General features: G+C 42.5%; 1 protein-coding gene across 1 annotated transcript in view; it reads left to right on the top strand.

Annotated features, from left to right (window-relative positions):
• Positions 1-1,977: 1,977 nt before the first annotated feature.
• The window catches only part of HELZ2 (helicase with zinc finger 2), a 39,175-nt gene continuing 23,765 nt past the window's right edge, over positions 1,978-17,387 (top strand). Inside the window, 8 exon segments of the mRNA XM_074288858.1 lie at positions 1,978-2,162; positions 7,761-8,973; positions 10,208-10,391; positions 10,546-10,653; positions 10,980-11,503; positions 11,766-12,404; positions 14,882-15,665; positions 16,674-16,749. Of these exon segments, the coding sequence (XP_074144959.1) occupies positions 7,931-8,973; positions 10,208-10,391; positions 10,546-10,653; positions 10,980-11,503; positions 11,766-12,404; positions 14,882-15,665; positions 16,674-16,749 (3,358 nt within the window). The 5' untranslated portion in view covers positions 1,978-2,162; positions 7,761-7,930.

Raw genomic sequence — 17,387 nt, 5'->3', positions numbered from 1 at the left:
AATGCAGTTTTTCTGGGGAATCCCGGCTTCTCCAGCCACATATACCATTAGCCTCACAACTCTGAGACCTAGGAATGAGTTTGAAGTCAGAGTACTTTCCAGTGTCCTGACTACAGGTTTTCTGACCGCATTGCCCTTTCCATGACTTCCTTACAGAATCTTGTAAGAAAATGTTGCTGTGTTCTTCCCTTGACATTTTGCCTAAATGTGAAATGTAAAGTTCAAATCTTCACACAATCTTCAAATGACCTGGTTACTCTTAGTAACCGCAAGCAACTAACATATTCAAGCATTCCCCTTTGCAAGTCTGGTGGAATTACAAACCTCTACTATCATGTCATGAAAGTGGAGTTGTATGGGAACCTGTTGGAGGCTGTGGGGTGTTGCAGAGTTTGGCAAAGAATATAGAAGATCTGAGTAATAAGAGAAGACTTGGAAAAGGAAGTGGAATTTGAAAGATAACAGGATTTGAATAGATGAAGAGAAGAAAGAAGTGTGATCAGAAACCATTATGAAGAAAATGTGGTTGAGGCTTCTTGGTGACCATGAACAAATAGTTTCTCTCTGGGATTCCTGCTAGAGAGAAGCAGGAGAGAGAACTGGAAAAGTGGACTGGAGCCAAATTATGAGGATGTTGGAATTTATTCTGTAGGCTAACCAAAGGAAAGACATAGTCTTATTGGTACCATAGGAAAATCAATCTGATTGCATAGGCATGGAGAGATCATGAACCAAATGAATGCGTGTGTGTGTGTTGTTCAGACAGGCACTAGCATTGTCAGCAGAAAAATATCACCAAAGACCTGTTCTGAAGGGAAGATACTGGTACAGACTAGGCTGTTTTTCTTGGAAATGGAAAAGTCAATGGTGATTCCCCCTCCTCCCCATATCAGCTTACCTATCTACTATGCATGTCTTTTTCTGTGTAAAATAGATTGTAGAGATTGGAAATATGGAGAACCCTCCTCCCCATATCAGCTTACCTATCTACTATGCATGTCTTTTTCTAACTGTGTAAAATAGATTGTAGAGATTGGAAATATGGAGAACTGTTAGGAAACTTGCAAGTAAATCAGGTTGAGAAGAGTGAAAGCTGAGTCTAAGAAGTTGCTTTACATATATGATCATAAAATTTTGGTTGTTAGGGATAAAGAGGGAATCAGGGGAGGAGTAAGAATGCTAGAGAATCCAAAGCGCAAAGGATTGAGTGATACAGAGTTGAAGTTAAAGGCAAAATTCAAGATAAATCAGGTGTTTGATGCTGCCCTTGACATAGGGATTTCAGGATTCAGAAGGAATGCAAAGTTGACCTGTAAGATTCCTAAGTTTGAATGTGTCATTCTGTGAAGATGTAGTAGCTTTGTTCTTGAAAGAATCAGTCTATGAAAGAGAAGGCCCTGCTGTGCTTATCTATGTTTCCTTTCTGAGTCAATAAACACATATGAGCTCGGCCATACATAAACACAAAACCTATGTGCAGAACACTGTGCTAAACCCCAGGAGGGAGCGGTCCTTGTATGTACTTAGTTTACCCATTGTATGTGTTTTGGTTTTCTGACATAAGTCATAAAGCCTATGAAAAAAGGTGGATCTGTGTGTGTGGAAAACACACACAAAGCTTATGGGAGAAGATGGCCACTACGTGTGTGAGATGCAAATTGTCAACATAAAAAACTCCACCTAACATGAAGGTGGTGTGAAGATGCTGGGGGTGGGGCGGGGCGGGAATGGGGTGGAGGAGGCGGAGCCAGGGGTGAAGGGGGAAAGGTGGAGCGGACAAGCTGGGGGTTATCGGAGAAGGGGGGAGACGAACGGAGGCGGAGCCTGGGTTGGGAGTGGCTCCGAATGGGGGATGCAGAGCGTAGAGAGGCCGGGGAGGCCTGGGGAAGACTGGGGAGACCTGGGGAGGGTTAGGAAGGCTGGGCTTGGCAAGGCGGGGCGAAAGGGACTGGCCGGGGTTTGGGGGAAGGGGGGGTAGAGTTGTCTAAGCTGTGAGGTAATTTCCGCGATCCGGCGTCAGCGGTTTGAATAGCCCCGGGGGCAGAATCGAAAATGATTCGGGAGCGGAGGAGGCCTTGGGATTGCGGCCTGGGACTGAAGGCCGGGGCGCGTAGCTGAATGGCGAGAGAAAGAGCTCCGGGGACTACGAGAACCAGAGCCAGGTCCGGGACAGTGGGCAAGGGTGGGTGTCGGGAGGGGGCGGGGCGAAGGGAGCAAAGACTTGGGACTCCTAGCTCTTTCCCCGGAACGTCGCTGTGTTGATATTCTGGCCCTAGACTTTCTTGAGTCCCAGGGGGTCCAACCGGGGGTCCTGGGCTGTTGCTTTTGCTAGGGATGAACCAAGATCCCTGTCCCTGCGTAGCCTAGACTCTGGAAGGGATGGGTTGGGATACAATGGAGGTGGAAGTGAGGGAAACACCTCTAACCATTAGAGCCCCGGGCTCCATTCTTTGGTTGGGGGAATCTATCTTTTTCTCCTATAAATAGCCTAAGGCACAGTACGCCACTGAAAGTCAGGGGACCTGGGCTGAAGTCACGACTGAGGTGTCAGTTCACCTTTGCTGCTCCCCAGGTTTTTTTCCTCCTCTTTCTTGTTTTTATTTTTTCCAAGTCTTTACTCTTGACTGTGTCAATATATCCTCAGTACAGACCCTTCTCTACCTTTAGGCGATTCTTCTAAATTTCTAGGGAATTATGTAGGAGAGATTATTATTTGTGAAGGGCTGCCGACGGAGGGACTCGAGATGGGTGCACCCCACACCTGGAGATGATATATTCCTTTTCCTGAACCCTCTTAGGTGGGGAAGCCAGAGTTGATTGTAGTTTATCTGTTGTTGAGCTGAAGCCTAAGAATCCCGAGGCAGCAATCGGAGTTTCTTTAGCCCTGGGAAAGAAACAGTCGGGGTTTTGGCCTTGCTTGACCCGAAATGTACCTCTGCTGACTCACCGGCAGGCCCGGTTTAGACTAAGACATCCCAAGTGAGGCTTGGGGAACTTGCCTTAAAGAGGGCAGAAAGGACAGTAGTTGTGAACTTGGGCAGTTAGCTGCGTTCTGGCCCTGGGGATCAGAGAGGATGGATAATGGTTGCTCCTGCCCTTGATGGTGCTTTTGAGTCAGCACCAAAGCCCTTTGGCCTGGGAGCAGGAGGAAAAATCCAGGAGCCAGAGAGAAATCTGCCCACCTACAGAATAGAGGGGTGCTGTGGAATGGTTGCTTTGGCTGAGAGTTTTGCTTTCCTTTCAGTTATCGGACTATTATGCCTTGTAAGTGGTGGTGAGAAAAAGGAGGGTATTGATGAGAGAAGAATAGAAGCCCTTGGAGGAGAGGGTTCTCTTAAGAATTTGAGGACCTGGCCAAAGTGAATTTTGTCTAGTTGGGTTGTGTGATCCAGATCACTACCAAATCGGGTTTTAGCTCTTCAGTCTGTTCTTGTTCTCTAAGGGGACTGACCTTCTTATGTCAATCTGGAAAAAGTTTTTGCTTGGAGAACAACTTCAGTGTTACAAATACTTTGTTTCATTGATTCTTTATCTAGACTTCTAAGAGTCTCTTAAAAAACAAAAACCAACAACTCTCCCTGTAGATAACAAACCAAAAAAATGTAACATTTCTAAGAGAAACAATCCTGAAATCTTATTGGTTCTTTCATTGATGTTGCTTGTGAGCAATAGGGAGAATCTGAATGGCTTTCCAGATCTGGTGAGGTGGCAACAAAGCTTTGATTAAGTCTGGGTTATATTATTTGATGTGTTACTGGTTATGTCCTTTTTTTTTTTTTTTTCTTTTCAAAACTTTTGCTTTCTTATCTGTAATCAATCAGTAAATAATAACATATTTAATATAACAATAATATTATAAATGTTTATTGATTGATGTTAATCAACTAGTATTTATTACTTAAGTGGGAAGCAGGCTGATAAACATCGGTGATACTAAGAAGTGAAATCAGACCTCTCAAAGAATCACATTCTTCTAAAGGAGAAATAAAATACAAACAACTATTTATAAATAAATAAATATATACTGGGTAAATTGGAGGTAATCACTTATGGAAAGCATTAGCATTAGGGGATTCAGGAAGGGCCTTTTGCCCAAGGCAGGATTTTAATTTAGATTTGAAGATAACCATAAGAAAATAGAGAATTCCAGGCATGGGGAATTGTTAGTGAAAATTAATTGAGTTGAAGGAGGGAGTGTCCTGTTCTAGGCCAAGGAGGATAGTATCTTTGGATTATAGGAATAAGACTGGAAAGATAGGAGAGCACCAGGTTGTGAAGAACAATTTATGTTAGATCCTGAAAGGAACAGAAGGCCACTGGAGTTTATTGATATGGGAGTGGGGGAGTAACATAGCTAGATCAACCTTTTGAGAAGATCAACTTAATAACTGAATTGAGGACGGATTGGTCTGGGGAGAGACTTGAAGCAGAGAAACCAACCTATAAGCTGTTTTTGCTCTAATCCAGGCATGAAGTATACCAGTATGAAGGCTATGTGAGTGGACAGAAGGAGGCATATATTAAAGATGTTAGAGATGTAAAATCTATAGGACTTGGCAATAGATTGGACATTAGAAGGCATTTTTGTAATGAGGTGGTTTTTGAGTTTAAGATGTCTATTTCTGAGATATATAATAGGTAGTTGGAGATGTTACTGGAGCTCAGAAGAGAGGTTAGGCCTGGACAAATGGATCTTAGAATCACTGCATTGAGATAGTAATTGAATCCATGGTAGCTGATGAGATCACCAAGCAAAATAATATGGAGGTAGAAGATGAGAGCCTTATATAGACCTTTGGGACAACCATGGTTAGTGGATATCACCTGGATGAAGATACTTTAATATATATATATATATATATATATATAGCTGAGGCAATTGGGATTAAGTGACTTGCCCAAGGTCACACAGCTAGGAAGAGATCACATTTCAACTCAGGGACTCCTATCTTCAGGGCTGGTGCTCTATCCACTGTGCCACCTAGGATGAAGATACTTTAAAGAAGACTGGGAATAAGTGATTAGATAGCTAGAAAGAGAACAAGAGAGAGCAATGTCATGAAAACCCAGAGAGGGATGAATGATCAACACTACCATATATTGCAGAGAAGACAAGAAAGATGAGAATTGAGAAAATATGATTAGATTTGGTAATTAAAAGATCATTGGTAACTTTGGAGAATTCTGTTTCAGCTGAAAACCAGACTGCAGTTAGTTAGAGGGGAGTAAGAGGAGAGGAAGTAGAGATAGCGAGTGTAAACTGCCTTCTTTTTCTTTTTTTAAAGTGGGAAAAATTTGCTTCAATCTGCACTCAGAATTCATCAGTTCTTATTCTGGGGGTGGATAAAATCTTTCATAGTGAGTTCTCTGGATCTGTTATAGATCAAAGTAGCTAAGTCTTTCATAATTGATTATCATTACAATATTGTTGTTACTGTGTACCATGCTCTCCTAGTTCTGCTCACTTTACTTTGTATTAGATCATATGAATCTTCCTAAGTTTTTCTGAAACTAACCTCTGTATTATTTAAAGTGCAATTCATCATCTTAAAGTACAATAGTATTTCATCTTGTCATATACTACAACTTTTTCAGCCCTTCCTCAGTTGATGGATATCCCCTCAATTTTCAATTCTTTACCACTACAAAAAGAACTGCTATTAATATTTTTTGTATATATGGGTCCTTTTCATAAACTACCTTCTCAAAGAATTTAGGCACTAAAAGAATAAAAGATGGAGTGATAGGTATTGTGGGTATTATAGATAGGGTAATGGGGACTTTTTTTTTTTTTTAAGATAGTAGAGACATGGGCGATTCTATAGACAGTAAGTTATAAATTATTAAATACGGAGAAACAGAAGGTTAGCAAAAGTAGAAATAAAGCTGGAGAAGGGAGAGGATGGGGTCAAGGACACATATTGTAGGGTCTATCATGGCAAGGAGATGGAGAATCCCTTGGGGAAGGGCTAAAGGATGAGATAATGGGAGATTTATGAGTCATGTGAGATGAGAAGGGAAGAGGAATCTTTTGTGAATGGGTTCAATATTTTTTAAAGAAGTATGAGGCAACCTCTTCAGCTGAGAAGTTGAAGAGGAAAAGCAGGATTAAAAGGTTTAAATTAGCCACTGTGGCGAGTGGGATAGCTCAACTCTGCTAACCTGAGTTAATGTACTGTATGTCCTATGGGTCTTCTTAATATAGAAATGGAAAGAGAAAGGGGAAGGAGGTTGTGGTTTCTCTAGGGGATGATTTCTTTTTCTGGGACTCTGATTCCAGTTACTCAAAAGCCAAAGTAATCTGATTGTCTATTATACAGATTGGAAAGCAGAGGCCTTTAGGTGTACCAAAGGCTTATTTTATTACATGGGAAAATCAGACCTGAGGAATTAAAGAGATAGAGATAAATATAGTTAAGAGGAAACCTTTAGATTTCTAGCCCATCCAATCTGTACCTCTGAGTGCAGAGACAGAGGTTATCATCCAATCCTTGCTTCCCTTCCTCATGCAATGGCCCACCTCCAAAACTTTCCAGCTTGCTTTTCCCTCCATCCCACCTTGCTTCTCTTAATCTATCTCAGTCATTGCCATGTGGAGTGGGGGAAGAAAAGGAGAATTTGCTGGTGAAACCTTGTGTTTTGGGGCCAGGTAGAATCTGTTTCTCTGTATGGTTCCCAAAGGTCATAGACATTGCTTTCCTTCCACCCTTTACCTTTTCTCAAAATGGAATTTAAGGGAGTTCAGCAGTACTGGATGCAGATGGACATAGGAAGCTTGAAAAGATCCTCAGTTTACTAGTGTGCAGAGTCAGATATTAAGTCTCCTAAACCCTGGAAAATAAAAATGAGGAAGAGGTCATTGAATATTAGTCCCTTGAGAAATTTTTGCATAAAGTTGTTTTGTCCATACGAAATCTTAGTGGTGATTTTGGATGATGCTGATGATGGCGGTGGTGATAATCTCTCCTAATCAGCTGCCAGTCTGGCACTCTGAAAGTTGACCCATCTCTACCTCAAGGAAAAAGGGATCTTTTGGAATTGGGGATGGGGCTGGAAGGAGGAGCCCATGGCCTTCTCTCCAATTGTGATTACAGAGCTCTATGTCTGCCAGTCTTCCTCCCTTGCTGCCTCTCCAGGGTATAATGGTCATCATAGGAACCTCCCTTCCCACATCTCAAGCTGGCCCTGCCCCATGAGTCCCTGGGGGAGGCCTGGATAACATTTCAATGTTGATGGTAAGGAAAAATGTTTATAGGGCAGATAGCTTGCCAAGTTTTTGTCATTTGATTTTTCTAGATGAGTAAATGAGAAAATTATTTTCTTTGAATTGAAAAAGTGCCCAAAGCTTTAGGTTTCTCTTTCACAAAACTATGTCCATCTATGTTTCCATCTCTCCCCCCCCCACCCCCATATAGCTTTTCCATGAAGTTTAATCTTCTAAAACGAACCTCTCCTACCTTTAGTCATCTTGTCCTTATGGTCATTGCTGTTATCTTTTTATCTTATACCCACAGCTGTAATTAGACACTTATTTCCAAGTTTTCCACTTAAGTTCTAAAGCTTTGTTTATAGATTTTAACCCATATCATATTGGGAGCTTTTCCAGGATAGGGCCATGCTTCTTCTTTCTTTTTCCTGATGGGCTCAATGCAGACTTGAAGGGAGCAAGTGACTATCCTTTGCTTTGAAGGAACTATCTCTTCTATCTTCCTCCCTTTCCAGTCCCCAGGTCAGAATGATGACTATTCCCATCTCCCTAGGGTTCTGAGTTCAGAACATGAGGTGGAGGATGAACTGATCCTGAGGTCCAGCTACCTTGAGGACCTTGCTGTGCCTCCTGCAAACTGACGCAGTGTTTGGGGCATCTGAAGTACCTTTAGCTGGAGTCATTGAATATTTTATATCTAATTCAAGCGTCCTGTGGAAGGAGATGCCGTCACTCAAAAAGGGGCTTCTGGCTCGCCTCCAGAGCCAGCTGGATCGGCTTCAGAGCCAACTGGACCTACGTGTGGGTTGTTCAGTCTGCTCAGAGCCATTGAATGAGAGCACATATAAATGGCATACCATAGAACACAACTGCCCCCGTGAGATTCTCCTGGCAAGGGCCAAGGGAGCGCCTGAGCATAAAGAGTGGAGAAAGGTTGGACGCAGGCCCAGCTTTCCCCGGCCCAGACGTTATGAAGTGTGCCGCTACTACAAACCTGGGATGGGCTGCAGGAAACACCGCAACCAGTGCACATTTGCCCGAAGCTTAGAGGAAGCACTAGTTTGGACTTTTGAGAGGGAAAATAATATCCCCAGACTGTGGCTGAAAGCTAAAGTACAGGGAAACTTGTATCAAGGGACTCCCAGGATTCTGACTGCAGCTGAAGAAATAGGGGCTGAATTTGGAGGCTACTTTCAGGAACTTTGTAAGCCTTGCTTCCGGAACTGCCCTGCACAGGTGACTCTCAGGGGCCCAAACCTGCCGTGCCCACATCATGGGCCCTCTCACCTGCTTATCGTACACGTAACAAGTGAGGGTTTTAGAAAAAAGCAGCTAGTGGAGATCCGGCCCCGGCCCCGGCAAGGCCACCTACTGGAATATTGTATGTACGTGTCTCGAGGATATCCGTGTCGGCATGGAGCTGTCCGCTGTCAGTATGCTCACAGTGATGTGGAGATGGCCATATGGGAAGCAGAATCGATAGGCTACCTCACTCGCTCTGACTTGCTTGTGCTACCAGCCTCACTGGAATCTGGAGCAGGGTCTGGGACCATTGGTGAGATTGGTGGTAGAAATGGGAGCCCATCTGTTCCACCCCAGATTCAGCTGTATTGCCGTGTCTGTCTCGTGACTTGCAGCTCGCAAGAGAGTTTTGAGAACCATTGCTCATCCCTGGAACACACACAGATGTTGTCCTATGACCATGGGGCCCTATGGGAATACCGGGCCCCCCCCATTGGGCTCCGCAAATTCAAACTTTGCAGCAGGTAAGGTTTTTGGGGCAGGAAAGGCAGCATTTCATTTAGCAAACAATTGTTAGCAATGATTGTGTAGCTAGGTGCTGTATAGGGAGAAAGGAGAAGTTAGTGCTTAATGCCAGAACTCAAGGAGCTCTTTCCTACCCTTCCCCTTCTCCATTTATCAAAAATGTTGAACTTCTGTGTGTAGGACATTGACTGGGCTTAGCTCCATAATGTTACTCCATTTCTGTACAGTATATGGCTTATAGTGAGTTAATCAGCAAAAATATGTTAAGAACTTTCTATGTTCTAGCATCTAGTATTTGGGATAGAAAGAAAGACAGAATTACAATCTCTACCCTCAAGGAGTTCATACTTTGCATTCTAAATAGGGAGAGCACATGTAGTCAACTATATACATATATGGATATACAGTGTATAAATATACAGTGTAAATGGAAGTTATTTTTAGAAGGGAGTCACTAGCAGTGAAGGGGAGGGGAAGAAGGAAAAAGGGAACACTAAGAAAGGCCTTTTGTAAACTAAAAGTGGGATTAGTTTTCTCAGCTCTTTATCTCATTTGATCATCATAGCAGTTTATGAGGTAAGCGGGAGAGGTGTTTTCCTCATTTTACAGATGAAAAAACAGACTGAGAGATTTAAATGACATAGGTGAAAAGCAATTGTGAGAAGTCAGATCCAATTTTGGAATTCTGGCTACCTGACTCAGTTCAGTGTTCTTTCTGTCATATCATACGTGGAAGCAAATGTGCTCCCATCACTCAAGGCTTAGCTTTTCTGGGGAAGGATTGGATACTTTAGCCATTCCTTCCCTTCCTTCCTTTCTTATCAAGTTTTAGATTTCATATAAGCCATTAGACTAGATGTCCTCAGCTCAGGGCTCCAGCCTTTGGGAAAAATCTGTAAATGTCACTCTTTTTGCATGATCCTGTCTTTCACCAAACCAGAACATTAAGATAGGCTCATAGAAGTATAGATTTAAAGTTGGAAGGGATTTTCTATGCCAAGGTCATCTTATTTTATAGATGTGGAAACTGAGGCAAAATGATGTGATATGCTCAGTCACCTAAGTGGTAAGTATCAAAATTGGGTTTTGAACTGCAAGGTCTTTTGATTCCAAATCCAATATGCTTTCAATTTGACCTTGTTATTACCTCAGCAGCAGCATGGGAAAAGGGTATGGCAAGACTTTTATTGCCCTAATTATTCCACTGACTATTTCTATTTCCTATTCTGTCAGGCTAGATATTTGTGAATATGGGAATGGATGCACTCAGGCACACTCCCAGGAAGAGCTTCAAGAGTGGATTATGCGGGCTCAGGCAGCCCAGATGAGAGAAGAATTGGCCCGGCAGGATGGACTCCTCTCCTACCAGGACCGGCTTTTACATGAATATCAACACTGCCACAATGAAATACAGGTGGTGAGTAGGGCTTAGGGAAAGGACTTTGAGGAAGGACTTTAGCAGAGAGCTGAAGGGTGTACATGTGATCTCATGAACACTTGGAGTTGGGATGGGGAGCTGGGACATCATCACCCCTTCTGCTAACAGCTTCCTGTGCCCATCTGCCACTCAGATGTCCGAGTCTATACATGATGTAACTGTTCACTGTGACCAGCCCTTAAAATGCCAGGTAGAAGACAAGAAATCGCAATACAGATGGAAATTTATCATCCATTCTAAGGTTTGTGATACAGTTTGGGGCAGTGGGATATAGTGGGATCTAATTCTCTCCTCACAACAATGAAAGCAGTCATGGATATAATTGCCCATGAAGGTATGCCAGTATGCCTGATGAAGTTAGGGATCTAGAAGATTGGTACTAGAGTGGATCCTGTCTTCTGGGAGCATCTAGGACTTAGGAAAAGCTATGGCCTAAGACCCTAACCTGTCTTTTGGGGGAACAGAAGGGAACTGGGGGCAATGGAAAGAGAGAGGGAGAGATTAGGGGTAGATGGTTGGTGTTATAATGCTGATGTTACAACATCTCTCTCCTCACCATCTCTATAGGACCCACTGCAGCACGTGGCCCTCCTCAAACATCAGATGGGAGCCATCTTTTCCTTGGTGTGTCCTGGGCTTCCACAAGGACAGCTTTATGCTCAAGGCTCAAGGTTCCATGTGCAGGGTACAGCGATGACCTCCCAGGTGGAGGTGCTGGTAGAGTGTATCACCTTTGGCAGCTATGAACAATGGGTAGCTTTTGACTTTGGATGCCGACCTGTCCTGGTACAGAAGCTATATGTTCAAGTGGGCCAGAAGGAGACCCTTGGGCCTCCTGCCTGTATCCAGGACCATAATTGTCTTCTTGAGTTGATCCGCTGGAACAGTGGAAATCGATGTGTGGTGCCCTGTGTGGGCAGGACAGCTGAGCAGGTGAAGCTGCTAGCTAAGTACAAAGTGAGCCTCCAGGAACTGGAGAATTACAGGTCAAAGGCTTCAGACCAGATCCCCATAACTCCAGGCAACTATCGGGAGAGGATGCACCAATTCTTGTATATGGAAGAGGAGGCTCAACAGGAGCTGGTGGCCAAGTGAGCATGGAATGGAGTTATTGCCTAGGAGAGAGGGGAGGACATGAATCAGGGAACATAGGGAGGTAGCAATTAAGGGTTTGAGATTCATGTCTCCCTATGATGCCCTCATCAGCCCAAGATATAAACAGAGTCAGAGGAGATTAAGAAATAGCAGAATAGAAATACAGTGAAGTTTGAGGGATCTGGATGGGTTAGAGGGAATCCAAGGAGAGGTTTGTAAGAGACACAGCTCACTAACTTATTTATTCCTTTGTCACAGATTGAATCTTCAAGTCGAAGTCACATTGACTTCCAAGATGCAGACCTTAGCAATGGGTATGAAGTTTGCACCATCTGGGGAATTGTATGCTAAGGTTCCAATTCCTTGTTCCCTGACACCAGACACAGACCAAGGCTATTTGCTAAGTAGAGCTGTTAGCACTGCTTATGTTGCACCTGTCCCTGCTCCTGACAATCATGTGTATGAGGTTCGGGTGGAAGTTAAAGCCACTTCAGAGCAGAATGTGTGGCTCCTGCTGCCAGCCCACTGCTGCTCTGCCTTGGGACTTAAGGATGAAGACATACAGATTATGGAAATCCAGTTTCAAATAGACAAGACTATATTTGGGATATGGCACCAAGCCATTGATGCACTTCAGGATGATAGACTGGTGGCACCTGATGTACCTGCCTGTTCTCTGCCTTCTTTGAAACCCCCTCCCCAGGAACTCCGTGGTAACCCCAAGCAAAAGCAGGCCATCTCCTTTATCACAGGGACAGCCAGTGGTCTGAGCCGAGTGCCTCCACTGCTCATTTATGGCCCCTTTGGGACAGGCAAGACATACACACTAGCTATGGCCACGCTAGAGGTTATCAAACAGCCAAACACAAAAGTGTTGATCTGTACCCACACTAACAGGTGAGCCAAGTTGGGGCAAGAGCAGATGCAGCTTTCTTTGGGTCAGGATTGGGGTTTGATTCAATTAACATTTACTAAATATCCATGAGGTGTATAGTGTTGTATCATGGACCATACTGTAGAATGCTGGATGATACTAGGAAGACAAAGGTGAAAACTGATATAGTTCTTGTTTCCAGGCAACATATACACAGAGTCAAAATCATAGAATTTTATGGACCTCCATGGTCATCTAGTCTAGATTAAAATGAGGGAATAAAAAGAATACTCCTGTAACATATCTGGTTATGGTCTCCAAAGACCTTCTGAGAAGGGATGCCTACCATAATTGAGACAGGTCATTCTACTTTTGGATGACTAATCATTGGGAAGTTTTTTGAATGAATTCTTTTTCATCTTCTTTCCTTATGATTCCTATTTCTGCCTAGGGGGGTCAAGCCCATCAAGTCTAATCTCTCCTCCATATGGCAGCTCTTTAAATATTTGAAGACAGGGATCATATATTCCACCAGTCTTCACTTCTCTAGATTAGATTACAACAATAAGATTGATAAAAGGTAGAATGTGATTGGACAGAGGGAGGAGTGAGATTACTTTCACTTGGATATAGGTGTCAAGAAGTGGATAGAAGTTCCATAGTGGATTTAGAATCTGAGATGGGTTTCAAAGCGAAGGACTTTTATAGTTAGAGATTGATTGATATGTGAGAGTGTTAGAACCAGCCTAAATCAGAATTAAGTTATTGATTGTTAAAGTTTCAGTGTGAGCATTCACATCATGGAAATTGGTAAGCTCTACAAATTAGGGCTTAATTTAATGTTTTTGTTTGCTTAGGGTTAAGAAAGTGATGGAGAAAATGTTAATAATGCATATTAAACTTAAAAAGTGCCACAATCCCCTCACCTCTTCTGCCCAGCCAGTTGTTAAATATTTACCACCATACTCTTGAATATGGATAAATACATTTCTGGTCCCTAAAGATCTTCAAGCATTTTGGAGGATTCCATATAGGACTCTAAGAAGGGAAGTTTGTCTTCTTTTTTTTTTTTTTCATTTTCTTTTTGCTTTCTTCCTTTTACCATCAAAAAAGCCTATTTTGTGATTTGTTCCCCAGAGTCCATTGTTAAATATTTACAAACACACCAACACAATGGCTTTATTCTACATTTGGAAGAAAATACAAATACAGACACAGGGGTTGAAGAAGATTAGACAAAGAAAAGGAACACAGAGAGTAGTCTTAATTTTAGTGAAATATGAACTACATGAAAAGGAATGGACTTATCTGGAGGTTGGATCAGGATTAGACCTTCCCCACTGAAACAAAATTAGTTCAGAATTCAATTGAGTTTGGACAAATATTGGACCGAGTTTAGACACTCATTGAGTCTAGATTAAACTAAGGTAAATTTAAATTGGACCAGGATTGGATTCTGGTTCTAGGGACTAGGACATCATGGGACTAGGGTTAGATCAGGTTTGGTCTGGGGGTGAACTAAGAAGATACTCATTGGTCCACGACTGAAGCAGAGTTAAACTAGATACAGAGCAAGATTGAACCATAATTGGACCAGTATTCCACCAATGTAGAACCAAGGTTAGGCCAGCATACTATCTAGACTAAAGCAGCATTAAATTAAGAGTAGGTCCTGGTTGAATCAGGGAAAAGGAAGAAAGACAAATTCCACCCTTTCTAAAATTTTACCTTCTTTACTTGTTAATATTTTAAGAAAAAACATCTTTAAAAACAACAAAAATCCAAACCCTGTTTCCATTGAATTAAAGGAAAAAGAATAGTTTTCCCTACTAACCAGGTCAAGGAAGCTGGATACTATCCCCCCCTGGAGCCTGGGATGGGTTAATGTCAGCTACCTTTCCAATCCACCTGGTGAAGGTAGGTTTGGAAGGGAAGAATAAAAGGAAGGTTCAGAAGGAACCTTTGGGGTCCAGCTGTTTTAGCCATTCCGTTTCCTCTTAAGGTATCTCCAGTTAGTCCAGTTTTCTGAGATGGTTCTGTAGTTTGCTCTTAATTTTCTGCACCAGTGGACAGAAGCAGTGACATAGATAATGCAGAGTTGTGGCTATTGTACCCACTTCCTTGGAACATGTTGTCAAACTGGAAGGAACTTTCCTCACTAGCTTCCTTTCCTCCCTTCACTTTCCACCCACCCAGATCTTAGTCTGCCTAAAATGTTTCTCAATAGATTATCAAATTTCCCTTAAGCAGTTAGATTAATTTAAATTTTCACTTAAGCACTTTGGACCTCTCCTTTGCCTCCTTTTACATTGCATAGTTTGCCTGTCTTCTGTTAGAATGTAACCTGCTAGAGGGACAGAAAATGTACTTTTTTCTTTGAATACCCACAATTAATTAGCATAATGAATTAGGGTATGAGATGTAGGAAATAACTGTTTAAAATATAATTGAGAAAATCCTGTAGCCATTTTCCCGAACCTCTTCTGTTTTTCCTTTGCAGCGCTGCTGACATCTATATCCGTGAGTACTTTCATGCTTATGTCACAGCTGGACACCCTGAAGCTGTGCCATTAAGGGTCAAAAACCCTGAAAGCTTCCTCAACCAGACAGACCCGACCACTCTGCAGTATTGCTGCCTCTCAAGTGATGGACGGTCCTTCTGCTTCCCAACTCAGGAGAAACTAAAGCAGCACCGCATTGTAATCACTACCACTACCTTATCCCGCTCCCTATGTGTACCATCTGGTTTTTTTTCTCACATTCTCATTGATGAGGCTGCTCAGATGTTAGAATGTGAAGCCATAATTCCACTGGCCTATGCTACCCAGAAGACACGCATTGTCCTTGCCGGGGACCACATGCAAATCACCCCCAAACTCTTCAGTGTTGGGGCCAGGAAGTCTGCTGACCATACACTGCTCAATCGGCTGTTCCAGTACTATCAGAGGGAGACTCATGAATTGGCTTCCCAGAGCAGGGTCATCTTCCATGAAAACTACCGTTCCACCAAAGCCATCATTTCCTTTGTGTCTCGGAATTTCTATGTGGCTAAGGGTAATCCTATTCAGGCCAGTGGACAGATCCCTGGACATCCTTGCAAGTATCCACTCATGTTTTGCCATGTAGCTGGTACTCCTGAGAGAGATATAACCATGACATCATGGTTCAACAGGGCTGAGATAGTGGAGGTGATTGAGAAGGTGCAAGAATTCTATCGTATCTGGGCCTACCAATGGAATAGCCCTGACCTAAAGCAAATTTGTGTTGTGTCCCATGGTTCTCAGGTGATTGGCTTCTCCTTCCATCTCTGTCTTTCCTCTCCTGCAGGATTAGAAATAATCTTGGTTTGTTGATGGGCAGGCAGAGTATTGAAACTCCCACCTTTAAATGATAGCCATTTTAGATGCTGACTGGTCATTCTGGGAGCCCCATAGTTCTCCAGATTCTCAAGCAGTATCCTGCATATGGATTGGGGAGTAATAATCATTTTTGGACCATTTTGTGGTCTAAACTTTTCTCATTGACTTGGAAAAGAAGGAATCCCTGGGATCCTTCATCATCATCATCATCACTCTCAATGATTCATCTTCATCAAGCATAATCTAGTGGATAGAGAGAAGCCCTTGAAGGCAGAACAACCTGGGTTGAAGTCCTGACTCTATCCTATCCTAGATGTGTGACCATGGGCTTATTTACCCTTTCAGAGTCCTCAGTCCACTTTCTAAGAGAAGGTGCCAACTTGTATTTGTTGAGAATTTTTTCACTTGGGAGTTCCCTATGCTAACAAAATTTCAAGTCTAGTCCTTATCCTCATTTTTATCCCTTGTAGAGAAACATAGAAAGATGCTCAAATAGTAGAATGATTGCCTTTAGCAAACATTATAATAGTTCATGTTTTTTATGATAATATTATATTGTTACCATGTACCAGTGTTTCTTAATGGAGGCTGGAAATAGTAGGGATGGGGAGAGGGATGTGTGTGATCAATTATCCAGCATAGTGAAGCTGTTAGAAACTTTCTCTGAATAATCTATGAAGGCTTTATGGAGGAGATGGGATTTTGTAAGCTGTAGAATGATCTGAAGAATGTGGGTTACTTTTTCTGTCATTCTGGAGGAGGGTGTATTCTTTCTCCAGGTGAGGGCCCCAGATGATGGCATTTGATTCTGATAGGATTAGTTTGGAGACTGTCTGGTTATTGAGCTTGTTCATATAAGATGGGAGTCTTGAGGAATATTATTTACTCTGGGTTGAAGCCATTCGCTGATCCCCCTATTGGTCTATTTTTCAGGTAAAAATATTGAGGCAGGAACTGAGGAAGAAACAACTAGGAGAAGTAGCAGTGGAGAATTTTGAGAATCTGCCAGGTAGGTGTCTAGTGCCACAGACATAAAGTTGGGAAGTAACCTATCTAGATCCTCTGGGGATGGGGGCATGGAGGACCCTATTTAAGTGTCTATTTAAAGCTGTCTATTTAAAACCTTATTCAGTTACCAGTCATTGTTACCACAGCCAGGTCCCTATACAAATAGATGGTAAAGAGACTTTATTTTCTAATTTCTAGAGTTTATAATAGGTAAACTTCTTAAGGACAAAGATCGAGGTATATATGGATGGATGGATGATTGTGTGTTGGGGGAGATAGCATAAACATTTTTACTTTCTCTTTTCAGGCCCTCTAAAACTATGATTAGGCATTAGTCACAACTTCTTAGGGAGGAGAAGAGGCCCACTTAAAGAGGTCAAGTGTTGGGGTCTCTTTGTAACCACAGTAGGGGACTCTTTGGTCAGTCTGACAGTAATCTTGGTGTGTGAACTTTAGGGTATGCTAAGGGTGAGGGAAGTCAACACTTAGGGTACAGGGGCCAGGAGTGGATAGTGGTGGGGAAATTTTCTGTTGGAAACTGCAAAGCTCTTGATGATAGATATCAAGAATCTTGATAGCCATCATGCAGTACAGAAATGCATCATTTCTTTAGAACTAGACTTATTTAGAGGGACTGAG

This window comes from Sminthopsis crassicaudata, chromosome 2, assembly GCF_048593235.1.
Source record: "Sminthopsis crassicaudata isolate SCR6 chromosome 2, ASM4859323v1, whole genome shotgun sequence".
NCBI classification, from domain to species: domain Eukaryota; kingdom Metazoa; phylum Chordata; class Mammalia; order Dasyuromorphia; family Dasyuridae; genus Sminthopsis; species Sminthopsis crassicaudata.
Note: the sequence above shows the minus strand (reverse complement) of the source record. Positions and strands in the feature narration are given on the sequence as shown.